Source organism: Aptenodytes forsteri, unplaced genomic scaffold, assembly GCF_000699145.1.
Source record: "Aptenodytes forsteri isolate BGI_AS27 unplaced genomic scaffold, ASM69914v1 Scaffold241, whole genome shotgun sequence".
NCBI classification, from domain to species: domain Eukaryota; kingdom Metazoa; phylum Chordata; class Aves; order Sphenisciformes; family Spheniscidae; genus Aptenodytes; species Aptenodytes forsteri.
This window is the reverse complement of record NW_008795252.1, coordinates 2,096,990-2,124,687: the sequence shown is the minus strand read 5'-3', so window position 1 is coordinate 2,124,687 and position 27,698 is coordinate 2,096,990. Positions and strand designations below refer to the sequence as shown.

The following is a 27,698-nucleotide window of genomic DNA, read 5'->3' as shown; positions in this document are numbered from 1 at the left end:
CTGCTTCCTCTCTGCCGTGTTGTATTTCCAGCAGACATCTGGGAAGTTGAAGTCCCCCACGAGAACAAGGGCTAGTGATCGTGAGACTTCTGCCAGCCGCTTGTAGAACGCTTCATCCGCCCCTTCATCCTGGTTGGGTGGTCTATAACAGACTCCCAGCAGGATATCTGCCTCGTTGGCCTTCCCCCTCATCCTTACCCATAAACACTCGACCTTATCCTCATCACAATCGTTGAGCTCTAGACAATCGAAACACTCCCTATTGCCTTTTTATAGCAATACTGACAGTAATACCCAGCATTCCACAAATATTTGTTCTTTTCAGCCAGTGAGTGGAATGCACATTGCAGAGGACCACATAACGGGCACAGTCAAACTCCTAGCCCTACCAAGAGATGGTCTTTGCAAGCCTCACACATGTTCTGTTCTGTATTTGAAAGAAAGAACTTAAAATCCTCTTTGCACTTCCCTGCCTGAAGGGCAAAGGTACTCTATGTATAACCTGTGGTATCTCAAATGTCTTGTAAACACAGGATGTGGGACTCACCCAAAAACAGACTTTACAGAAAGGAGTCTTCTAATTCTCTGCTAAAAAGGGCAAACTGAGCAGTCTCCCTGGGTAACTGGTTGTACTGCTGAGCAAACATCTAAGTCTGCGATAGGAGTCCATTCACTGCAGAGTATCTGCCTGCAAGTGCAATGGAAGTAACTCTCTTAATCCCTGTGGCTGAAGGACAGATGGGCTGGGTCACAGAGTGACAGAGCTGCTACCAGAACAGATCTTGAAAGATGTTTCTCTCCTGAATCTGGATCCTCCTATGACATCCTAAACTGGTTTTCTTGTCTGATAAATGACTTGTATTGTTTGCCTCGCTAGGAGCAACAACTGATGTGCCGAAGTGCAAGGCATTTACTTGCCAGGACATGGTTTACAGTGAAAGCATACTTTCAGCAACCCCTCTAGTTCCCCACAGAATTCTGAAGCAATTCATTAAAAAAAAAAAAAGGAAAAAAGAAAAAAAGGAAAAGCAAACAACTGAGGATCTATGACTTTCAACAGTATTTTGTGATGGTGAACAAATCGCAACAGCACATTCTGAATGGTTCTGAAAGATTTCTCTCTCATTCTTTATGATTTTTAGTAGAGGAAAGTTGGACAAGCAGCAGTGCCATCAAATGTTCCTGAATCTGCCCCACAAAATGATACATGGGCACAACAAGCAGGAGCATCTCACTTGAAAACCAGAGGATTCTATTATTGCAGGCTGGTCTGACAGGCACCTTAGAAATGGGGGCATGAGAGCTGCAAACACTGTAGATAATGTGTTGGGAAGTTATACAAACATTGATCATGAACAAAATAACTAACCACAAAGAAAGTGCCCTCAAGACAATAAAATTGACAACTAAAAGAAAAAATCCCTCCTGCTTTGATCGCTTTTGGCCCTCTAATAATCATGATGCTATTCATATTTTGCTCACTAGCATTGTTATTAATGAAAATAACCAGCACATCAGTCTCAAGCGCAAACGTGGTTTTAAAGCAGACCACGTGTTTCCTGAAATTCCTGTGTGTGTGGGAACTTCTGCATCTGCCCACCCATACAAATATACACCTGGGTGGTGAATCAGTAACTTCGATGAGGATCTCTACTTCAGTGAAAGTATCTTTGTTCTTTCAGTTCACAGCCCTGTGAATCCATCTTCCCTGCAGAGTCCAGGACAAGCAAAAAAATTACAGATGCTAGTTTCAACTCGATCTGCTTAGGTCATCAGAAACTCTCCAGGGATTGCGGCTCGCCACCTAGATTGCTAAGCTTCAAAGTGACTGAGATGCAGCTCTGGCTGTTTTATGACATTCCTGCCTGTCACAAGCCATTTCAAGATGGGTAACGCCTGAATACTCGGTGAGCGGCCTACAGTTTGTGAGCTAGAGCACATAAGAGCATACATCAGGACAGCAGGGACTGTCTGGATGGTGCAGCGGGTGGGGAGTCATGCCCCGGTAGCTCACAATGGAAATCTTTCCCAGAGGGAGCTCACACAATCCTGCAGCCAGGGAGCTTAGGCAGGAATTGTGCCAACGAGAAGGTAGGTCTCTCTGAGGACTATGTCTGGTATAGAAGAAGGAAACTAATCTCCTGGAGTCTGGCCCTTGTTGGCAGAACATCACAAAAAAAGGACAAGTGAATGTGAGGGAGAAATTGGGTTGTATTATTTCAAAGGACAGGGAGGGCAACTGGGCAGAGGCTGGGCCACAAGTGAAGGGAAAGAACAAGTGAGTAATTATTTTCATCTGAAATACCACTCTGCAAGCTGGAAGAGTAGTGTATGCTTCCTGTATCTGGGAAGACTTAGTTTAGGAGTGACTTGTTTAAAATATTTAAGCATTAATATTATCAAGAAATAGAGCAGCAAGACCCTGTCCATCTGAGCAGTCCCGTTGCACGGGCAGTGCCTGACAGAGATTAATTCTCAGCAAGCACAGACATTTTCTAATAGCAGTATTCATGTGGGATGTGTGAGAAGGCTTCTGGATGATGTCTTCCTTGATGGTAAACAATCAAACAATTCAGTTCACTGATCGACAGGTACAGCAACACACACATCAGATCTAGGTCACTCTGGAGCCAGGGCTGTGTGAAAGCGCTGGACCCCTGTAGTTGCATTCATGGATCACACTGAACAGATTCTATTCAGCTTCATGATCTGAAATGGAAATCACCTCTCCTATTCCAAAATGTGCATAAAATTCTGTTTTGAAACTCGTCTGCTACATTTCTTCTGTGCCTAGTAAATAAAATGCTTGTGATTTTGTGTGCTGCTCCTGCATGTGGTGTTCTTTCAGACACTTTTGCTAACATAATGACTAGTCTGATACTAGACACTATTATCACAATATCATATGAGTCAGAAGCATGAGACATGCTAGCTGGGCAGGCTGCGTGTTACTGTGCAGCCAGGAGAAAAGCAAAGAATTGAAGTTAAAGAGTTTTGCCCTTAAAGTCTGCTTGTCAAACCTGTAATTAAAGCTTTTACACCTCTTGAGTAGGGCATTGAGAATAGGTCAATTACCCCCGAGCTGAAGAAACAGGCATTTTATAGTGGCCTTGAAATAACAGATTCCTAGTTTGCAAATACTTCTAGCATGCAGGAGAGTGAGGGACTGATAACAACAGCTTGAGCTAAGCTTAGTGTGGGCAGGTGTTATGCAAGCTTCCCTCACACAGCTGTCTTAAAGCAAGTCATTCGTGACCTGGCATAGCCCTGTTATTCTGCTCGTGGTTCTTCAAACAGCTAGATAATACACTTACATTTTGATCTGCACATCTGTGAGGATCCACACAGCTCTGCCACTGCATCCTTGTTCTGATGTTTAACCCTTCTGCTACTTCAGCCTACGGATTTTAACGTAGTTGGTAACATCCTCATCCTGATCTCCAGTGACACTGGTGTTACCTATCCTTGGGTCCACTACAAGACCTCTATAGTTTGCAGTTAGAGGGACATGTCTGACTGCAGTCCTTCCTCAAGTGGACAAGGAGAAGTGAGATGCATCATGCTGTGGTTTGTGAACTTTGTAAATGGAAATGAGGATGTGAGCAGCACTACAAACACCCGTGGGCCCTAAAGCTGAATTTGAATTTAGGCCTCAAGATCTGAAAGGCCAATTCTCTAATCTATTGACTTATTGCTACAATCCTGCTAACTGAAGAGCTGCTGTAATCAGCAGGCAGACTCAGTGCCACAGTTATTTTCAGTTCGGTTCCCCAGTTGGAAACGTTTTCCTTCCCCCCCCACCTCTCCAGGCTTGATGTTGTTTATGAGATAACTGGGATGGAGACCCCTGCTTTTCTTCCCAGGAGCAAATACAACCGGAGATTTTTATCCTATTAGCAGACTGTACTGGAGTGGATGGGAAGTTTCTCACCCAATAAGCAGAAGTGAGCGGGCACAGAGCGAGAGTGTGACTGCTGCTCCGTCAGAGCCATGCTTGGGCTGGCTCCTGCTGCAAGCTTCCCAGGCTTCCCACCAAAGCGCTGAGAAGGGCTGGGTACCATTCACAACTGTCAGTTCTTCTCAGCTGCGCCAGCACTGGCTATCAATTCAGTAATATACACACTAGTTCAGCTGTGTAATGTCGCCCAGACTCCTTGTCTCCAAGCTCTGCCACAGGAACATCACAGCGTCACAGACCTCCTGTCAGCTACAGCTCATCGCGCTGCTCCATTGCACTGCCTTCACAACAGCAGGGTCAGCTTTCTAATGCCACTTGCATTAAAAAAAAAATACTATTATCTTTGCCTTCTTGTGTGCTTGCTTGTAAATCCATTTAAGAAAGCGATGGACTAGTTGAGCTACCTTGCAGTCGGGGGCAGGGAAGGTGGAGGATGTGACAGTTTCCCCAGGAAAGCTTTGCTGACATACCTCCTGCCTCCCTCAGCCTGTCCTGGTCTCTTAGAGGCTTCCCAGTTTGACCCCATCCCACACAGAGCTCTTGGTCTGGGCCAAGGAATACAAGGTCTGGACCTCAGTGCTTATCTTTCTGCACATGAATCTTCAAGTTATAATATAAAATACATAAGAGAAGAAAAATAGATAGGTAGATAGGTCATGATGAACACACTGAGACCAAGGGGAAAAAAAGGTCATATCAGAACAATTTCTGTTACAGTTGGTCCTATTGCATTCTTCTATCTACCAAGAACACTTTTAATACATTCAGCTTACAAGATCCGTATTGAAGGTTCCAGTTGTACTAAATTTCTCCTATGTATCTTTGGACTAACCACACTCAGTTGCCTCTTCTGAGGCACTGAATGGGATTTTTGACATCCCATCTGGCATATGCCCTTCCAACTACCACACCGCGAGAGTACAAGCCCCAGCTGCTATATTTTATCTGTCAGTCCGCAATGAAGGTCTTGGGTACCATGAAGTGTCTAAATTGGCATTAGATGAGTACGTTTAGGCAGCTGAACCCCATCTATACTAGCTTTGGTTTCCTGTAAAAAGGAAGTACATACACATACTTTTAATTTGTGTACATACAGTGCCAGGCACACTATGACTTTGATCTCAGCTGGCATTACTGTAATACAACTAATTCTCACCCCCAACAGTTATTTCTAACTCCAAACACATGCTCCATGTCCCTCAGCTACCATTACTGAACACCACAACCTCCCTCCTGACAGTTCTTTATACCACATTAAAAAATCCTCGGGGTTTCAGTTGCTATCAGTCCTGCTTACCAATGCTTTCTTCTCAATGAAGAGACTCTTAAGGCTACATCCGCAATGATAACTGATTTTTAAACACTGATCATGGGTCATTCTCACTGACTTCAGCAGGAACTGCCGAATACTCCACAGTTTTTAAAACCACTTTATAAGTGCCCTTATAAAGATTTAAGAGCACAAGTTAGGCATCTAAAAAAAATGGCCTTGCTGTATACTCAGCTTGGGGGTTTGTGGCATTTCTTCCTAACATTTTCTGTGGAGATCCTGGCACTGAATGCCTTCTATGCCTCTCTAACCATGGGAAATAAAGCACGTTCAATTCGTCAGAAGGTATGGCAACAGCTGTTTTCTCACAGACTGTTTTCCTCTAATGTCCTTTCTTGAGAAGCGGAATCACAGTGTCAGTGGATAAATCTTGACACCTTCAAGAAGTACTTCCCAACAGGACAGATGGAGATTAATTTATCTGCATGAAGGTGTCTTCCCCAGCTATATAAAAAATGGATTCTCTCTAAAGCCTTACCTTCAAAGGTATTTCTCTGTAACATATTAGTAGCATAAGAGGATTCCTACATCAACATGTCTCTCTTCCAGCAAGCAAAACAGAGGTGTTATCTCAGCAGACAGTCTTTGCTAGGGAAACAGCTTTTATAGTAGATAAACTTAATGCCCTATCAACATTAATGTCAGCCTCTATATGCTGTAGCTGGTCACACATCACTGCTCTAGCAGTTCTCAGTGTAATGTTGTTTGTGCTCCAGGTTACAAGAGTCAGGGAAGGGAGAAGCTGGAAAAAACTGTAAGTTGAACAACACGAGACAGATCCTCAGTTGCAAGAGAGCAAGAGCGCGTGTAGATCACCACAAAACTTTTTCAGTCACAGAGGATCTTATAGGAAGAGTTTTTTCCCAGACATGAACTACAGCAGCCTGGGATCTTATCTAATTTATGCAGCTTTTGATGCCTGCAAAGGAGTAAGAAGAAAAATTGAGCCTGCGGGCAGAAATTAGCACAGTTTTGGAGTTTGCTCTCCACACTTCCCTCCCTTCTTCCACGCAAAAGTGGCAGCAGTGGCACAGAGATTCGGTAGATGCTCATTGCAGTGACCCTTTCAGGGTCAGTTAATTATCTCAGAGCTGTCACTATTCACCAGCACTCACTCAAGAAGCTGGCTGCTGGAGTCAGACACATGCCTGAATTTGGCCCACCTTCCCCAAACTGAAGAGTTACTCTGCTCTACTTTCTAGAAATGCTTTTCCCACTTCACCAAACAATATCAGGCCTTCTGATGTTATGTTGGAACAAATTACTTCAGAATTACAGATTGTAACATTGGCCATAGCTTTGTCCTGAGGCTTCCTGAGTACCAGCAGCTCTTTCTTCTTTTGCTCTTCATTCAAACAAAGGAAACAAATTGTTTTCTCCATACTGTGCTTTGACATAAAACGCAGGCTTGAGATAAACAGCTTCTACATCACCTTTGGTTAGTTGGGATTTGCCTACCCTCAGCAGTAACTATCAGCAGAGAAGGAAGGGGAAGAAGGTTTTCAAATGGTTGCTTGCTTTTTGTTTTATGATCAAAGCTTCCTTTGAGCCAGAAAGAGAGAAAGAGAAACCAGGAAGTTGTGAAATCTACAGAACAATGAACCTATATGCTGCTTTTTGATAAAAGCTGGGTTGTTAAATTATATTACTAATAAAAAACAAAGATTAACTCACACAAAGTGAACCATCTATATATTCAGGGGAACAAGAAAATTGTATCTATTAAAGTGATTAAGATAATTACGGTGAATTCCCGGAGAAGGAAAATAGTTCAAAACCACCCTGATCAAACCTGTAAATGCCTTATGTGATACAATCCAAGGTCAAAGATCTGGTCTAGAGGGCAGAGAATGGTGTGAGAGATGCTGGCACTGAGAGGGTGGGTGACCTTGAGAACATCATTCAGCCTTTCTGTGCCTTTTTCTTTAAATTAGACAAAAGAGCCCAGAACAACATTTCTCCCCTCTCCAAGTACTAACCTGCATATATATTCTAAAGAATCAATGTTGTATATGAAACATTTCTAAGCATAGCTTAAACCCCAAGGTTTTTCATTTCACTTTGTGGAGAAAACAATTTTTTTCCTCTCTAAGTATTTCCTCTTTCTCCTCTTGGAAAGGGGGAGGAAGACAAAACAATCAAGGATAGGGTCCTACTGCTTCCTTGCTTTTTCACTCATAATAAAAAAGAAAGCAACATGTGAAGAGATTCAGGAGGGAAGTCTACTCTTAGTTTTGTTTCCATTCCAATAGGAAAAAGTCAAATGTTGGCATCATAGTTTTGTTGACATTGATGGAACATGGGGCAAAAGTGGAAGCAGAATCACCCTAAATGATCTTTCTTTTGCTACGTCAGCTGCACAAAAAGTTACACAATGAAAGTGACACTTTTAAATGGCAGCTTTACTTTCTCTCACCTACAGTGCTGAATATCATTGCCCTAGGTACTCTGCTGCCGCAGCTACCTAAAGGGTCAATATGAAGCCTCACAAATGCTTCCTCGTTCTTTTCTGATATATGTTGGTTTTCCTTTTTAGGATGTAAAAGTTTATCTGGGTCCGATCCCACATTTGCTTAAGTACAGTTATGAAAGCAAAATGCTAGTAATGACAACGGGTCAGATTTATGCCAGATATAACTGCATTTTAGCCGGTGGAATTATGCACTGGGCAAACAGTTCTATCTGGACTATTCAGTCCTGTAAGCCATTTCAGATCCCGAATACCTCGTACTCTCCCTTTGGTGGATGACAGTTACACAATATTCAAGTCGTGTGAGCACAGAGAAGCCTCTGGCACATGAAGACCTCACATTGGGCAACATTTTAAAGTGCTGACACTTGCATGTTTTGTTACTGACCTCAGATGAAACAGATTGGGGCCCAAGCCCTTACCCAGGCGAAATCCCCAGCAAATTCAACAGGATTTTTGCCTAAGGACTGCAGGAGTGATTCAGCCCAATGTGAGAACTAATGTCCCAGAAGCTTTTTCTAGGTAGCATGCTAATTATAGACTCCAGCTTGACATCTGTAGCACAAACCCATGCAGCATTTTGCAACCTGAGCTTCTCCGTGAAGAGAACCACACAACAAAACCAAATCTGACTTATCATTTACAAAGGCCTTTTAGTAAGTATCCTCAAACTGTAGTGTCTATATTAAGAGCAGTATATGAACTACTTCAAAAGATGGCGAGGTAGAAAAATGCCACTGGGACTGTTTTCTACAGTGCATGCATTGGGCACAGCACACAGCTCGGAGTTGCTGTCACTCCTGCCTAAGTAAACCATGTTTTGGAACCTCATGGAGTTTTTTTCCGCTAGAAGAAACCGGTGATGCAGTGAACACCAAAAAGCACTTCTTTTGTCCCTCTGTCTCCAGGTGAAAGAGAATAAATCTCTCACAGCTGCTAAACCCCTTGTGAAACACCTATCAGGTGCCACTGTGAAATGCCTGCAATTGTTTGCACTGCAGCTAATCTTTTCTTAGTTACCAGATGATTGTTTTCCACATCAGTGGACAATGATAAAAGCAGGTGACATCGTGCTTTCTTCCTCTTTAGATGAGGTTTTGACAGATAATAAATCATTTTACAACACTGACTTTTATTTCCTTGTATTTACATATTGAAAGCAAAATGCAACCAGGTTATATGTTGGTTGGACTAGATGACCTTTAAAGGTCCCTTCCAACCCAAACTATTCTATGATTCTGTATGATACCATTCTTAAATTGCCAACTAGTGTTGGAGGAACTAAACTGATAAAGGTTTCATTTTCCAGCCTGTGCCTCTTCCAGCTTTTGCTTAGATGATCTTAAATCCCATGCGAGCACCCTGTGTTTTTTTTAATTGCTTTTTGACAATAGGCAAAAATCCTCTGAAATATCAAGCTGTACATGCCTGTCAAGGGGTCCTTCCATGTGTATGTGAAATACACTGGGACAAATTCTGCAGATGAAACTAGAATAAATCAGGGTGAACTGACTTGCTGTCAACAGACAAGATCAAGTATGTTCTGTTAAACAGGAGACAAAAATTAACTCAGTACACCATCTTTTTGCTCATAGAGTAAGAAGACATGAGTTTTATGGCAGTAATGGTCAAGACTGAGTTTAAAATAGACATCTTGTAAATACACTCTCTCTCATTTTCCCCTCTGCATCTTCCATGTTAATTCCCTAGCTGTGCATTTCCCATTAAATTTCATCATAGAAAATGGACCAAGAGTTTTTTAGGCCACCCTAAAATTTTAGCCTGTAACCAAGTCTTTGAAAATCCTGTTATGTACTTTCTGCCTTAGACACTATCCCATAGCACCATGCTATTTTTTCAGGCTGAAAGTAATAAGCTGCTTCCTTGTCAGTACACTAAGCACATGATTTGGAGGCCACAGAGCAAGCTGACATTGAAATTACTAAATGTAAAACTTGAACAAGTTGGTGTTCTTTTATCTTGGTATCCTGATTAGATCCGTACACAAAACTCTCTCGAGCCAACAGCTTCAAACTGCTAACTTCTCCAAAGGGTTGCACAGGACTTAGTGACAACTTTCATTACAGTCGATGGAAAGTATTTGGTACATAGCCTCACTGAAATCAACGGAGTCTCCTTATGGTATAAAAGTTGACTTTGCAAAAGGAAGTTAAGTCAACAGGAGTTGGATAAATAATTCCTAAAAAGCCTGAATTTTTAGAGAAAGGTGGTCATGCTTTTATCCCTGTTATGTAATAGAGTCAAACTGCTATTGGAGCTTTTGGGAATAAACCCATTTGGGTTGAAATTACTGAGGCTTCTATTTCTAGAGTTCTCAAATTCTTCTCTTTTCCTGTTTGAACCATCAGCTCTCCTGTTATCATTTCTATCCTGATGTTCAGAAGCACAAAGCGTTTCCATGGAAGACACAGATTTTCCAAAAGTTCTAGTGGTCCAAGAGGTCCCAATTTCTTCTAAAAGTTTTACTTTTGCAGCTGAAAACTTCCTCCCTGTCTCAAAATCATTTTCTCCTAGGGAAGACTCTCATAAGCCTGTGATTAAATGCACGCTACTGCCTGGTCATGACTACTGCTGTTCACAAGTAACACTGGTTGTAGGAGTGAGACAAAATCTGTGGTCCACCAAAAAGTTAGTTTGCAGTTGATTCCTTAGAGGCAGTGAACTCAGATGTTAACAAACATTTCCAAAGGTCACTAAGGCACTACAATAATTGCTCTGAAGGTGAAGATTCATGACTATTTCTTTTTAAACAGCTTAGTTTTTTACATGTTTTAGAACCTGCCTGTATTTCTGTACTTTTTGTCTTCAGTAGGGCACCTTCTATTCCCACTTCAACTGAGGCATAAATCTGCACGTACAGTCAACCTCCCTCCCATACCTTTCATTATTTAATGAACTGTCTGAAGTATTGCTATATGGTTTTGATAGGCAACACATTGATTTGTACTGCTTTTTCTGCTGTGTAACATAAAAACCTGATTATCTACAGCCATCAGCCCCATTACAATAGAGCCCTGGAGTATGATTAGACTTTAAATTTTTGTAGGGTAAGCTACTTGCAAATCGGCTTTTGAATTTACAGTACTACCTTGGATATGACTTAACTAGAAGAATGAGTTGTCTTGAATCACAGAATGCCTTTTTTATCAGATCCCAGGCCAAGCAGTGGGCTGTGTTACTCTTAGGGACTCTGTTGACATTAATGTGGTCATACTCACACTGCAGGCGGCAGCACCAAATAGAACTGAAATAGAGGGAAACAGAGGGAGGGCAAAATCTGAGCAGTCAGAAACATCAAATTACTTCTCCCTGCCCATTCACAGCTTTTTTCTGACCCCAGTGCAGTCAATGGGAGTTTTGCCAATTAATTTCAATAGGAGGAGAATCTGGGTTGGATTGAGGTTTCCTGCTTCCGCCCACAGCAAAACAGATGCATTCCAGACCACTCTCAGGAAGAAAAAAAAAAAAGGGCAAAATCCCAGTTACTGTGGCAACAGGAGGGACAGTTCTCTTTACTAGCATGTAATTTTGAAATTCAGTAGCTGTTTTGTGCCATGACATGTGTTTCTCTCCTCTGTCAAATTAATGTTTTCTTCCCATGCAGAAGGCCCGTCAGGGAAAGAGCATAGAAGAAAACCATCAACACAAACAGCCCCCAGAAGCCTTTTCACATTTCCCACCTCACATCTGCCATAATGGCAAAATCATGTTTGCAAACAACAAGGAAAAACTGTCTTAAACATGCACTTCCCAAAACAGAGAGAATGAATTCAGCCTGCTCTGTGAATGCCCCTCTATGCGCGTGAGAGACGACTGGTAATAAACTGCCTCAGAAGAATGCCAAGACCTCTGCTATGGAGGGCATCAGCTAAAGGCTGCACAGGTTGTCCGACTCTGGCTGCATTTATCTTTCTTTCTCACCCTTTTCTCCACTAAGGCTCTCATTGTTGCAGTCCTTGGACTTGTTGACCATTTCATTAAGGGCTGTAAACACCCAAGGAGACTTAGGGCAAGGTTTGACAGCCTCAGGAAAGCAGTGTCATGTACAAAATATGACTGATGATGCCCTAAGGACTGGCACAGGCAGTCAACCCAAATGGGGATGCAAGTGAATTTCTTTTCCCTTCCACCTTGTATTCTCTGTTTTACAGGAGACAGTTCCCACGCTGACAGGCAGGCAGCCCTCTCTACAGAGTGAGATGACAGTAAAACCTGCCTCTGCAGTCAAGGACAGAGAAGAGACTGGAAACATATGTTCTCTGTGTTTGGGATGATTCAATTTAGGTAGACTACCTGTGTCAGAGCACAGATGGTGTAAACTGCTGAATCTCAGAGTTTACATTAGCTGAGACTCTGGTTTAAGAAGTATATTTTAATTAAACTTCTGAACTCTTCTGATATTCTTTATAAAAAAAAGCCCCAAGCTTCGAAACAACCTCCAAGGGGAAACTGAGGAAACAAAAACTGATGTGACTTCTTTAAAGTAATGGTGTGAGTCACTGTCAGACTTCCGGCAGGAGCCCACAGCTCCTGAACATCAGTACAATTTAACTGATGCAAAGGCAACCCCTGAAGTTTGCTGAGCTAAAACAGCAGCTTTGGGAGGTCTGAACTGCCCTGTGCTCTTCAGTGAATTGTTATCTGAAAGGCTCAGGGCTGATACCTTAAAAGTCAACATTATTAATTAATTCATCACTGAACAAAGTATGCTGGAGAGGGGCAGTAACACTCTTCTGTGGAGTTCAGGACATTGCACTAGAGATAGAAGGCAGTGAGCTTTGAAGAGCACTTGAGAGAGAAGTACACTGAAGCCGCATATGAGGCATCTGAGCTCTTTCAGCAAGAGCTAAACACAAGAAGACAAGGAAAACATTGGACCATCAGCAATACAAGCTCAGCACAGCTAGTAGGTGGGATTCAAGTGTCTTAGGGGCAATCAAGCCAAAGGTATTCCTGAGGGCATTTACAACTCTGCCTGAACTGCTGTGCCATTTGTCCCTTACAGTTGGAGCTTATTTTGTAGATGGTTTTTGGAAGAGAATTAATACCATCTTTCTCCCTCACTTTAACCCTACTGGTGACTGACTGCTGGCATGAACGCCAAAACATTCAACACAGTAGATAACACACACAACGCCCCCCCCAAACAAAACACCCTGTCACTTACTCGTGGCACCTTTTCTGTGGTATTATCTTAAGCTGAAGCCATTAAAGAAAGGGACTCTACTTCTCTGTTTGATTTTGTTACACGGTGTTCATTCAACCCTTTTTCTAGCAGATACCTATCAAGCCCCAAGAGCAGTACAGCTGCAACGTGACTCAGCTTCAGGAGAGCAGACAGGCCTGGTCAGAGCTGGTTAGTAAACTAGTCTCCAGCACCTGAGCAGGGTGAGATGGTTCTGCAGAAGGTATGTTTGTAGGCAGTAGGATAAGCAAGATGTGGAATCACATAGGTAGATACAGTAAGTATACCAGCAGTTTCTTCCCATGTGACATACATGACAGATAAGCATGTCAAACAATGAAATGAGTATGACATCTTAGGAGAGGACGCCTGCAAGCTATTTGGCTTTGAAAATACATTCTTACTTGTCATGTGAATAAAGATTGAAATTCAGAAGTATCAAGAAATACAACAGAGCTTAAACAATATGGTACCTGCAGTGTGCAAAAGTAAATACAACAGCCTACTGGGAGAAAAAAAAAAAAAGGCGATTTATGTGATACAAAAGGCCAGAATGTAAGCTCCACAACTCTGCTAGGCGGGGGCATGCACCCAGGTATTTTTATTGGCTTTGGGATGGGGGTGTGTGTGTTGCTCTTTACTGTCTGTATCCAGAGGCTATTTGCTTCCTCACCAGAGGATGGCAGCACAGAGACCCTTTACTTCCATAGTCAAAAAAGCCTGTGGCGGGAAGAAGGCCAAGGTACGGCACTGGATAGTACACCAAAGCTAGAAGATAGATTAATTTAGCATTCATAGATACAGGCCATAGGTGCTAATGAATAGCACCTAATAAAGAATACTGCTATCAACAGCCTGCTCTAGATGGGGCACACAGGTCAGAAGAATAGGCAAATACACTTCATGACCTGTTTGCTTGGTCTCTGCTATTCTCTGGTGCAGAGAGTTTTGTTAGCATGACTGTTGTCCCCAGTACATGGCCAAAATCAGTCCACAGCCTCCTTCACATCCTGAGCAATTCCTCTCAACCGAGGCGTAATTCTACTAATTAGTAGAATTAGTGTAGTGCTACAGTGTATAGCACTAAGCACTGCAGACATCTGTTCCCAAGCCTGGTATGTCATGTAACAAAAACGGATAATGTGACCCAAAGCCACAATGTCACAGAGAATGATATGCTGTGTACGAGGGACTAGTTAGCAACCACTGCCCTTAGACCTGACACTTGGAATGTATGGCATTGAATCATACAATACCAGGTTGGAAGGGACCTCAAGGATCATCTGATTCGTGATCCCATGTCCAGTCTTCCTATTAATAGAATATGTTTCTGATTGGATCATCCCATGGATTTTGCTTGTTTGGTAGGAAGGGTGATCTCTAGGGAAATGTTTCATGTCTTCTCTTCCAAAATCAAACTAGGAAAATGCATATTTATGTAACGAAAGCTAAGAGTAGAGCCAGCGTCCACTAACTGTGTAACTGTCTAAAGGTTCCAACTCTGACATTTTCCAAGTGTATGACCTGCAATGATAACTGCTAGGGGTTTCTGAAGTGTTACACAGCCTGTATTGGTAAAAGAGGAGGTGGAAGGAGAAGATTCAATGAAGGTAATGAAATGTAGGGAATCACTGCTTTCTTCAAGCCCTTCTTTCTTCAGGATTTCTAATAAGAAGAGATAGTTAGTGAATTCTCACTTTGCACAAACATCTTCTCAACTCCAGAACAGAAGAGTAAGAGATAATTCCCTTACAAAAAATGTCTGAGAACTTAATTCCAGCCTGGCAAAAGCAAACACAATTCCACTGATTTCAGTGGAGCTACAGATGGCCCACTTAATGTACAACAGGGCTGATTTGGCCCTTCTCCCATACTGTAGCACTGCTTTGCCTAGAAACCTTTGCTTTCAAAGTAATTAACCCAGAACAGAAGAGTAAGAGATAATTCCCTTACAAAAAATGTCTGAGAACTTAATTCCAGCCTGGCAAAAGCAAACACAATTCCACTGATTTCAGTGGAGCTACAGATGGCCCACTTAATGTACAACAGGGCTGATTTGGCCCTTCTCCCATACTGTAGCACTGCTTTGCCTAGAAACCTTTGCTTTCAAAGTAATTAACCCTGTGTCAACAGCCTGCAATACTGAACTGCAATTAAATAAATGGAGACATGTATATTATAAAACTTATCCCAGTAGTGGACTTCTAACAGCAATTATTGATCTTTTTTCTGTTTAATATCAGGATCTTATGTCAGTATCACAGACAAGAAACTGAGGATCTGCAGAACAATATAAATTATTGTACATGTATTTCTCCCTCCCACAGCTTCCTACAGGAATTAAACTGGAATCGTGTATAAGCATAGTGAGAGTCTCAGGAAGAACTTATTCTTCCTTGTAAGCAGTCTCAGCACCAGACCAGGTGGGCATGGGCTCCCTTGCTAAAAGCACAGAGAGAGAGAGAGACAGAAGAAAATTGCTTACTGTTTCGAGGCTTCTCCTCATCCATGCCTTCATCTTCATTTTCTGGGTCAATATCTTCTGCTTGAGTTATCCAGTCTAAGTATCCCTTCAAATCCTCCTCTAGCTGTTGTTTTTCCCGTAACTTCTGGAAATCGCCCCGAGCTTTAGCCTTCTCTCTTTCTTTGGAAAACTCCCTAGCAAGAGGGAGGGAGGGACAGGACATAGGTGGAGGGAAGGAAGAGATTGAAAAACAATGGGTTAGACTGATTTCCACTAGAAAGTCTCCACATCCTGTGTAGCACACCCAGCTTTCTCTATTCTTTCAAGACAGACACATGAATGGATTATCCTTGCTAGATACACATGTAAAACAGCTGGAGCATCCACATTTTTACCAATGCTTAGGAAAGGATGAATACCTTTTTTTAATCCTTTCATTCTCAACATTTGATTGACAATTCAAATAAAATGCATATGTAACATTTATGTACAATACCATACACTTTCTAATATTTGTTACCACTTGATATTCTCCAACAGTTATCCATAAATATCTATATGAATAATGGTTAATTTAATTCAACGATGAACTGTTTGACAATAATCTGACATCTGGAGAGTGAGATGGTGGCTCTAATTTTTAGCCAGGTTTCAATCTGTCCTTAAGATTATATATGTATGCACAACTAAATTGGGCTAATGGTAAGTATAACTAACGGTACTCACAATTCTGTACACACTTAATTATGGGCAATTTCACCCATAGTACTGGACAATATATTTGAAAACTCAGACCTCAATGTTTTACTGCAGACTTTCAGTATTCAGGGCTGTTATCTGACATGAAACATATTTTTCAAATCTCAAGTTGGGTAGACAAACATGATAGATCATGGGTAGACAAAACTAATAGATTCTGCCAGAAAGTGAACTAGGGTAGACATTTGGTAGTTTTATGAAAGACCACTATTGGGAATATAGGCTTAAAACAGAGGGCATAGGGACAAGAATTTCATGTTGCTTAGTTATGAACCCAAGTGCTTGCTTTGCTTTCTTTTTGGCTGTGGTGCTGTTTCTCCCTCTCTTTCAGAGACACCTATACTGCATTATTTTTTTCCTAGAATTGCTGACCTACCTCCATTTAGAGACTCTCCTGTGGTTCTAAACCTGGTTTTAGTGCTTATATTTTAAAAAGCTTAATGATTGTGAAAAGTGCTGCACCAAGAGTACTTAAGCATTAAGTTTTATATCTGCTGAAGCAGATCACTGCACAAGGCACACACAACAGATAATATGCCCCACTGTGTCTAGAAATGAGAGGTAAAGTCATTCTCTCCAATGCATTATCCATTACCCTTGCTGATGACTGTCATTTAGTGCTTATATTTTAAAAAGCTTAATGATTGTGAAAAGTGCTGCACCAAGAGTACTTAAGCATTAAGTTTTATATCTGCTGAAGCAGATCACTGCACAAGGCACACACAACAGATAATATGCCCCACTGTGTCTAGAAATGAGAGGTAAAGTCATTCTCTCCAATGCATTATCCATTACCCTTGCTGATGACTGTCAGCAATGTGGATTTAATGTTTCTCCCTCTCTTTCAGAGACACCTATACTGCATTATTTTTTTCCTAGAATTGCTGACCTACCTCCATTTAGAGACTCTCCTGTGGTTCTAAACCTGGTTTTAGTGCTTATATTTTAAAAAGCTTAATGATTGTGAAAAGTGCTGCACCAAGAGTACTTAAGCATTAAGTTTTATATCTGCTGAAGCAGATCACTGCACAAGGCACACACAACAGATAATATGCCCCACTGTGTCTAGAAATGAGAGGTAAAGTCATTCTCTCCAATGCATTATCCATTACCCTTGCTGATGACTGTCAGCAATGAGTGGATTTAAAAAAAAAAAAAAAGACTCCACCTAATATTTGCCTTAGGTTTGCTCCTGCAAAAACAAATGAGAAAACTACCACTAACTTTGATGGGATAATATTAGGATTATGAAAATCCTACCCAAAATGTTAATGAGTGCCATGTGAAGTGTCGTCAAGCAACTGAGATGGAGGTGAGTTTCTAACAGTGATGGTGAAGTACTTCCCTCCTGTCTGGTCCAAAACCCACTGAAAGATTTCCATTGACTTCACAGGCTTTTAATATTATGAGCTGTGCACGAAACCAGCACTGCAGCAGAATGACAGTAGGATGATGCCTTCATTTCAAGCCAAAGTATATGACAAAGTATGCTTGTGTGACCTTCACCGCTGTCACATTGCTGAGGGTTCAGCCTATCCCATGGGACTGTGATAATGAAGGTGGACATGAAGAAGAGAATCATCGGCTTCTCAGGCCTGAAGGTAGACCACAGTCAACCCTGGTTGGTTGGTTTGGGACCAAACTTAACCACAAGGCAGAAACAGTTATTGCAAGCATGGCAAGAATGAAAAATAATTTTTTCTCACAAACAACCCCCTAACAACAATAATAAAAACTGTACAAAGAATTTTTAAAAAATCCAATCAGTACCAGTTGTATTTTCTGCTTCGATAACATCTTTCCTCTGGGTCAGACATAGTGCCTTATCCAAATTAATGAATTGACTCTAAAAAAAAAAATCACTGAATGAAGCTATGTATTATTAAGCCAGTTTGATAAATCAAATCCCAATATTTCAATTGTTGGCTCCTAAACTGGTATTTTAGAATCTAGAACAAATGGGTCTAATTTTGAAAGGGACTAAGCCCTCAACTCCAAGCGAGAACTATTTATATTTGCATGGATATAACTTGCAAGGGGCTGTTTCAGAAACCAAAGTGGAAAACATCATGAAACAGCCCAGCTTACAGAAAGTGGAATTCCTACTGTGCAGTGAAGTGGATCCTTTATGTTAGATGCATCTAAGCTGCATGCCTACTTGGGTCTTTTCAGTCCCCACTTACTGTCTCTCTCAAACTGGACTTGGGCTGGGGGGAGAGCCGACTAAAGCAAGGTGAGATTTTAGCACAATGTCTTTACACTGACTGTCTGCAGTGCACTTGTTACCTAGCTTTTTAATGGCACAACTGAAAATACTGTGATCGCCTAGTCTAAATGATCTGCTGTTGCAGATTCCTTTATACAATATACGATATTCCACATCTCAGATGACACTCCAAAGAAGACAGCTTATTTAAATTATGTCCGTTTCTATGCTCTACTAACATTAAACCATTGAGAACAGGTGGCTCAGGAAATTGCTAACGCCATTCAAACCACTTTCCATGTGGAATGTCAGCCTGTACTCAGGCAAATGTAGTTCACGATCAAGAATTACTACCAATGGTCATTTACCATCCCATGTGAAATGAGTTGGTGACCTCAGTCCAGTTCCTATTGCAGGCAGGTGTGCACATTACCTCTGCCACCATCACAGTTGGCAATAAATGGTCATTGTTTGCAGTTTCAGCAGGGAGGCCAAGGACCAAATAAGCTTTCTGATGGAAGTGCCATCTTGACTCTGGAGGTGGCCTTCTCAAAAAAGATTGCAATAGCACGTCAGGATAAGGTCGACAAAGGCTTGCAGAACTACCAAGCAATCTGTCTCTTGTCAGTGAACAAAAGAACACCAATTTAAGAGTCTCTGAATCTGGTTGTTTTTACCAGAATTCAGTTTGCAACACTTTCCTTTGCTTCTCCCAGAAAATTATAAGATACGTCTGCCAATGGGAATACCAAAAAGCAGAGTATTCTGGAGAGATGTTTTCTCTGTGTGAGATTAGAGTGGGTCAAGATCATAAATATAAACACCCAGCTCTGTACCCTATGCTGTTCCAGAAGAAAATTTCTCTTGCCCATCTTGATGATGGAATATAGGTAATTCTTGTCTACATCTGATCTCAATATGATTTCTCACATTTAGAGGAGTGATGGAAAGTGAGCAAAACAGCAGAATTCTAGCAGTTCAAAACTCTTGCTTACTACTAAAAGAACAGCACAAGGCTTCAAACCTCATCCACCCTGACAAGTGCACCAAGGGATGGGAAGGGTTGGAAGAGGGGACAGAAGACTAGGAAAAAGTCCTGAAAGGTTACAAAAACTGCTCCAGGAGGAGCTACAACCATAGTCAGCCTCCCATTTACTCTGACCTCTTCCCTGACAGCAAGAGCATCAAAAGCAGCCAACTGGGTTTTCCAGGATCCTCTGAAAGCAGAAGAAAAGACTGTTCTGCCCTCCGTTTGCCCTAGGCAACTGCTTGTTTGGCCTGTGTCCTGGGATTTGGATCACTGCTAGGCAAAATATAAAAGAAATGTGAATCTATATGCTTAGGCATGCAGGTCTGAAAGTTGAACCCACACTGCCATTTTTTTTCCTCACTGACTAACTGAAACAGATAACACAGATGTGAACATCTCTGATCTCAAGAGACCTCTAAGAAGGACTTCACTGCTCACAGCAATGTGGAATCCTTTTGCTTGGGCCTCAGGAGATCTACTGTGTGATCTGCTGACTGGATATTTCCTTTGGAATACATGAATTTTATATTGTGCTCAATCAAGACAGGAAGAGGATTACAGCTCTACACAAGAATACTCTGTCATACTATTTAGCTTAGCATGTGACAAGGAAATTCACCAGAAGGACCATGAATGGATGACATACCTGAGGAAAAACAAATTACAAATGAGCTCTTTAGGCACAGCAGAACTCAGCATTTGATTTTGCAGGTGCAATCAAAGTGTCTTTGTGAGTACAATTAATTACACTTACGTATTCAGAAGTGATTAAAAAAACCTAAGCTAATCTGTCATTGACGAAGTCTACCTACACGACATGCTTGGTGAAGTTCCTGAAATAAATAAATGGGAAGAAATCAGAGATGCCCAGAATGGATGTACAAAGATGACCAGGAATGCTGCTTTGAATCTACATAGAACAGACAGGAGGATCATCTACATAGATCAGACCAATAGCAAGTCTCTAAAAAAGAGCTGAATCTGCAAAGTGAAGACACTTTGCAACTCAACAGAATTTAGAACTGCTTTAGAAAGTTAATTGTTTAAGAACTGCTTATTTAGCCCAAACAAAATTTGGAACATTTCTCCCATCATTTCTGTGTTTTTTCATAGATGCAAATTCTTAAGTTTCTTTTTACTTTTCCCCAGTTGGGAAAAATTTTGCAGAAACAGTGCAGCTGTCATAACACTGTGAACACAGCCAGAAAGAGTGACTCACAGCTTAAACAAGGTGAACTTCATCTTTGATTTCAGTTCTCTCTACAGCCTGTTTCCATCTCTTACCACTAGCTGTGGTGGTCTAGCTGCAGTATGTCAGGAGGTGGAAGATCTAGGCCCCAAAACACTTTCTCGAGTTGAAAAATGAAAGAGAGAGGAAATTCAATTTTTAATTATGTACAGACACAAATCCAAGCGTGGGTAAATTGAATCAGCACTGCTTCAACAGTATGCACTCCTCAGGGCTGAGCTCACAGGCACTGTTTATCCAATCAGATACTATATAATCTTTAACCACTATCTTATATGGTCCTTGAGTGCACCTCTGATACAACAGATCACTTTCCCTCTGTCAGCTGGTCATCATCCTCCACTACTGCTGACATCCTTACCTGCTGATTAGAGTATCCACCTGGAGAAACGAGGAGCTTACATTTTAAAATCATACCCAGAGTATCACTCTCCAGATATCCAAACAGAGACTATTGCCTCACACTTCATTACTGGGGATTTTTTCCTTCTCCAGTTACTGCTTGGAAATCCTCTTTGCAGCAGCTGTCTTAGCTGCACGTCTCCTTCAATGCAGTAAAGAAGACAGTAGTAACACCTCCTGTAGATCTGCTATTACCTGCCTCTGCAGGGTGGCCACTGATGGATCTTCTTCTCCAGTCCTACTACCGCCCCTTCCTATGTTGTTGGCCCAAGTACTGAGGACATAATTTCTGTGAGGCATCAAGTCCTCTCTCCTGCTCGGAGATCATTTTCCCTCTCTTATGATTAAAAGACAGGGGATTTCAGGGCTGCCCACTCGGGCAACAGGTACATGCTCTGATCTAATTCATTTAGAGCTCATTAAAGGAAGCAGGATGTTAGAAACAAAGAAAAAGAGGATGAATAAAAGTCCTCATACCATATTTATCCATGTACATAGAATGGCTGTAGGCACCCAGTCATGCCCAAATATGGAATTAGAAGCCTAATTCTAGGATTTTTTTTTTTTTTAAATCTTGTCAGGAATGTTTGCTGGCTTGATTCCTCTAATTATGTGGCTCCCCAGGGGCAGTAAAGTTTTCAGCTACTGGGGACAATATGAATTGTTTTTAATCAAAGCTACTAAAATGATGCTTTGCGGTGAGGATTATACTGCAGAACTGAAATATAGCTAAATGTCTAGATGTCTTAGGGATGCTTAAACACTGGAAGGAATTTTCCTGCTTTCTGTTCATCCTTAAAAAAGGTCAGAGGGAAATGATTTTTTTTCTCCCTGCATCACGCTAGGCTTGTAATCCGCACAACAGAGAAGATGTGCTTATTGAAGAAGAAACGTGCCCAAGACACTCTCCAGGGAAAATAGTCTCCCATTAGGCTGTGCTTTAGAGATACTAAGCAATGTGAAAATTTCTCATGTGAGAAGACATAATTGGTAGGAATCTCATCCCACCAATGTGAAGGGATTTGTCTCATGCTCTCATTCCTCCTTCAGTCCCACTGACTCTTCCAGAGATTTTACTATAATCCCCTGCTTCTGTGGTGAATGGTATGCTTCGCCCACAGGGGAGCATAGTGTCGTCCTCTTCCCACAGAGTACAGGTAGAGGTTTTAGGTAGAGAAACATGTTACAGGCAAAGAGTTGTCTTGTATTCCTTTGATTTAGTCAAAAGACTCCTTCCATGCCATTATATTTTTCTATTGGCACAGCAATAGCCTAGGCCTTCTATTAAGGTTCCTGAAATCAACCCGCCACTGCCCGTTGTTTTGGTAACCAGAGAGTAGGAATAGAAATACAAATTTTAAAAAATAAACAATAATAAAACATTTTCCTGGTACTGCTTACCCGCTAAGTACACCGAGAACCAAGTTAAGTACAAAAAATGACCCTATGATGATTAGTGTAACAAAATAGATCCAGGGCCAGTCCCTTCCTATGGCATCATTGACCTGGAAGAGTGGAATGATAATTAGTGAGACAAGCTCAGATTCTGAGCGCTGCAAGGCTCCAGCCAAAGAGATCCCAAGTCACCAGCAGTAAGATTTTCAATAGCCATTTTTTTAAAAATTTATGACAGGTTAACTTTAGCGATTTTAAATGCCCTGAGGTTGAATTTCTTTGTCAGAGAATAACACCTCTTTTGTTACCTGTATTGTTATTAGCAATGTTTGAACATTTTGTCAAAATATTTGAGAGCTGATGTGAAGCTTCATTGGATTCAGATTTTTAATCCCTCTGAAAGAATCCTGGTGACAGGGAAGAACCCTTATTATGGAGTCTTGCCCTGTAGCATTGGAAAAAGGACACCAAAACTGTCAGCTTACCCGCTCAACACACCAAGAACCAGATTTAGAACGAAAAAGGATCCAAAGATGACCAGACTGACAAAATACACCCATGGTAACTCATAGCCCATAGCGTCCTGCATCTGGAAAGACGAAGGAAAGTTAGAAGACAGAGAGGGAAAGCAGAAATGATTAGGCAAAGGAACAGATGGAAAGGTTTGTAAACAGAGCCTGTGGTTGGTTTACACAAAATCATAGCAAGTGTTTCTGTATGTTCTTTCTGATGTGACCGCTCCTTTGATTGCTTTTTTCCTCTAGCTGTTTCCTTACAGGCAGTGATTAATATAGGCTGAGATATAACCATGTGCCATACGAGCACTTCTTTGGATGCTCAGAGTTGCGGACTGTCACTTTCTGGAGTTTACTCACAGCACCACAAGCGTCCATGTGATGACTTCTAAACTTCTATTCTAATCGCCACACATACGTATGACTCTCTGCTGCCAGTGAAAATATTGCTAGTTTTTGCTAAGCATTGCCAGAGTGTGTTGTCAGATCACGTTTACTTCCCATGTGTAGCACAGGTACATGTAACTCAGAGAGAAGCATGTGGTAGCTGTGGGCAAATACTGATCTTTCCCTGGCAATGCTCTGGTAATGATCTTCACAGCTTACCACAGTGAGGGCAGTAGCTGTATGCTTTTGAGGAATGTCCTTTCAAGGCCCATCATGTTCTGACCTGGTCAAGTGTTTTCTAAAGCTTTCTCACAAACTTCCTTTCTCTCCTTGAAGGATGAATCTCTCCTTCAAAATATGATTCCTACACAACTGAATACTCAGAGACTTTGAGACTGTAAACTGAATGACATGAGCATAGGTCTGGCTTTCACACTATGATAAATATCTGCAAATGAAGCAGGCAGACTATTGTTTTAGCACCAGAACCTGTATTATGTGTAGAGCAACTCTAGCACATAATAAGATACTGTATATATTCTAAAAGCATCTAGTAGATAAACACCATTTTATCTTGAAATCTCCTTCAAAGTTCAAAATTTTGGAAAGTTGCTGGATACTTTAATAGAATCTCACTTTCATGACAGTATCAAGAATATCAGAGTCCCTTCTTCTTTACTTTTCATAAACACTTATCTCCTGAGCCAGACATAGCATCATTAAAGAAACAGATGGTGGTTAACATTTTCAGGAGCACTAAAATGATTTATGAACGTAAATTGCAGACTTGAAAGTACCTAAAGGCATAAAGCAGCCTAGGTTCCTTTGTTTTCCATGCTTTTGAAAATGTTATCATATGTTGTCCTCTCCTTCCAGGAAAATGCTCTCTCCTTTGCAACCTAAGCATTTGTTGTGATCACAGAAGAAGTATTCTTCCATACATGGGCACTGAGACACACTTCAGGGGAGGCGATCTGACTCAAGATTCATAACAACTCAGGAAAGGAATTTCAGACCTTCAGCAAGACAAGGCAGGAGAGTAACACTAATATAATCAGTTCTTTATGAATGAAAGTCCATTATCCGTTTTTCTTTCAAAGTACAGTCACTGAAGTCCTTGTCTGGCAATAGTCCACAGTCAATGGGCCGATCCACTACTCTATCTCAGGGCTCCTTCAGCTGCGACTGAACTGAAGTAGACTCATTAAAAAATAAGCTCAAAATCTGCCTCTGTGAAAACAGTTCATCAGCTCCTTCCTCACAGGATTAATACATTTGGTGGTCAGAAGAGAGTGCCTGAACACCTCTCTTCAGGAATCCAGGCGTCCCTCTAACATTCCCTAAGCATATTACCCAGTTTCCCTTTCAATACTTTTGTAGAATTGTTCAGTTAGTTTATAAATAATACTAATTATTCTTTATTTTTGCAAGCCAAATTTCATCCCACATGACCAAAAAGTAGACACTCTGGTGTGAAACACATCAGTGCTTTAAAGAGAACAAAACATCATGGTATATAAAAATGGAAGCAAATATTCACCTGAAATCACAGTCGAGAAATTAGGTGGGCAAAACTTAACTACCCAAGCTGGAATTAAGTGAAGAAATGAGACTTTACATCCTCTCTCTTCTACAAAGAACACCGCTATCTATATAAAGCAATCAGCACAAACAATATGTATGGATTACTTTGAAAAACTGCCATAAGAATTTACCAGTGCAGGCACAATGATGAGTCGACTTCCTTCTAATTATGATAGATGGTGATAAAAAAGCCTCAGCTGTACAGTATTTATCTATCGACAGTTTTTTTTTGTCAGCTGGGAAAGTCAGCTGGAAAAATGGAACTTCTCAAAGCTGTGGTACAAGTGAATCCTAAATAGCAAATGCCAGGGTGCCGGGTACAGAATTCAGGTGCCTGTCCTTTTGTACTACTCTGGCATGAAGAAATTTCCAGATGGCAAGAAGCTTCCATTGTGGCCTGGTAAGGTATATAACTAGAGTATAGTGTACTCTGGCTATTCTCAATGCCTGCATGATTGCATAACAATTGTACCAGCTAGCATCAGCACAAATTAGTCTCCCAAAATAGACCTGCATTCTGGTACAGCAGAGCATTTGGGACTTCTCACACTGAACTTTTAGGAGGTCAGCTTTTCATCTCCTTTTTATTGCCCAGTCATATACGTAACAGAGAAGCTGAGAGGCAGAGACAGTGGTAGCTTCTCACGTGTAGAGAAACCATCAGTATTTGACAGACAGCTGAGTACTTACTGTCTCTCTGTTGCTGGACTCCCTATGCTTGCTGCTCTCACATCTCATTTTCTTTAGTAGAAGGTGAGATTATTCCGTTCACCTGGGACTGAGCCACAGGTGACAGGACAGTATGTTACATGTTGATATAACATCAGGTATTTGGTAAATTCTGCTGAAAAAACCCTTTGATAAGGAGACAGTACATTGTGAGCTTACTATTTGCTCTTGAAAAACGTCTGCAGGAGAAATGCAGAGATATAGGCTGCTTGGCAGAAGTTGGGGGGAAAAAAGGAAATAGACTTACTCAAAACAGTAACAGCAACGTATCAACATTTATGAAACATTAAATCCTTGGCTAAGATTGTATCCTTCCAAATATCTGGAAATGCTTCCTCCAAAATGGAAGTATCCTAGAAGCCCAGGATGGACTGTCCTCAACTGAACAATGCTCCCATACAGTTATAATTAAAAACCTTGCACCTGTGTTTGAAATGGCTTCCTGGAAACTTATTATCATTCTGCAAATATGTAGCTATTAATCATGTGTGTATGCATACACATGTCCTACGTGACTGCAGCTGGAAGCTTTCACTGCAAGCTTAACTTAGGTGGTAGAGCTGATTTTTCCTAATTATGCTAGTGAAGTGGAGAAGCTGCAGAAGGTCATGACAAGATCAGAAGGAGTTTTACCATTTGCACACTACTGAGTGCAGAAAACGAGGTCTGCAAAATATATTTTGTACTGTTGTCTACAGTGAACAGAAAAGGGTTCAGTTATAGGTTACCTCTCTAGGATGGACAGTACAACTCCTGATACACGGTTCAGCTCTGGTCACTGAGTACACTTCTTTTCCCCGAGTGTTTACTATTAACCATATGAATCTCAACAGAAAAGGTGGATCATTTTCTAAATTTACAGTTCTGAACAAAGACTATCAGCCAGCGTATGTCTGAATTATAATATTCCAGCTACAGTAGTCAAGGTGATTGCAACCTGATGTCAACTTAAGCATGTATGGGACAATTGTTAGGTCAGCTGGAAGCACAGCGTTGGTGGGAATCTGCAGACTGTCATTTATAGAAATAATTCCGCTTTCTGAGTCAAACTGCCTGATCTTTCACAGCTCACATCTCAACACTCACATCTCACTACTCTCAACAGTGAGAAAGTTGGTACATTTCTGAACATTAATGCATCATCTCTCAGAGACCTCAGAGACAAGGATCTTAGATTGCTTCTCATGATTTGCTACATACCCTCTCCGGCACTCTGGGGACATCATTTTGGCTCACTATGCTTCAGCTTTCCAATCTGCAAAGTGGGATACCACCTTGCCTCACTGGGAGAGAAACCACTCGGCATCATGACTAAAACAGGGTATTTCAGCACGTTTGAGGTTTGATGGACCTTGTGTACTGGGGAAGAGCTCTTCCTTTGCCAAGCATCCTTAATTGCTATCATGACTACAGCATTTCAACGTCCAGTTGAAGGCTTTCTCTCAATGATACAGATAATCTCCTAGAAATAGCACCAGGATTTTTAATTCAGTAGTTTGCTGATCACAGTTACAACCAGCAGTTTCAGTAGGGGCCAAGGAATAAAATTTTATTTATATCTATAAATAGACCTTTGTACCTATGTATTCTGGTTCTTCAGAAGACATAAGTGAAGACATATTGGTAAAGCCACAGGGAGATATGCATGCATTACTTGTTTAGAGAATTTTTTTTTCCCAGGGATAATAGTCTGGCACATTTTGCAAGTATCTCATTCATTACACAGGCATCATAGTTCAAAGATAATGTTAGAGGCATATTATCTATTAACATAATGGTTGAGCATCACCAAGCACATAGTGGAGGTCTTCCAGTCACTTAATGGGAGGGGAAGACACAATTCACTAAATTCTGCTGACTTCACAATTCACACACCCACACCCTGATACTTTGTGCCAAACATCTTTCAAAAATAACTGAAAGTTACAGGAAAAGTTTAATCCCTCATAGAAGGGCAACTGTCACTGGAAAGCAGCAAGCTGAAGAAAAAAATGAAATCTGTCTTGTTCGGTGC

General features: G+C 41.2%; 1 protein-coding gene across 1 annotated transcript in view; it reads right to left on the bottom strand.

Moving 5' to 3' along the window:
- CACNA1C (calcium voltage-gated channel subunit alpha1 C) overlaps positions 1-27,698 on the bottom strand; it is a 521,583-nt gene that overhangs the window by 138,271 nt on the left and 355,614 nt on the right. The window contains exons 8-9 of the mRNA XM_009278953.1: positions 22,955-23,058; positions 15,450-15,622 (exon numbers count right to left, since the gene is read on the bottom strand). Coding sequence (XP_009277228.1) covers positions 15,450-15,622; positions 22,955-23,058 — 277 coding nt within the window. The remainder of the gene's footprint in view (positions 1-15,449; positions 15,623-22,954; positions 23,059-27,698) is intronic.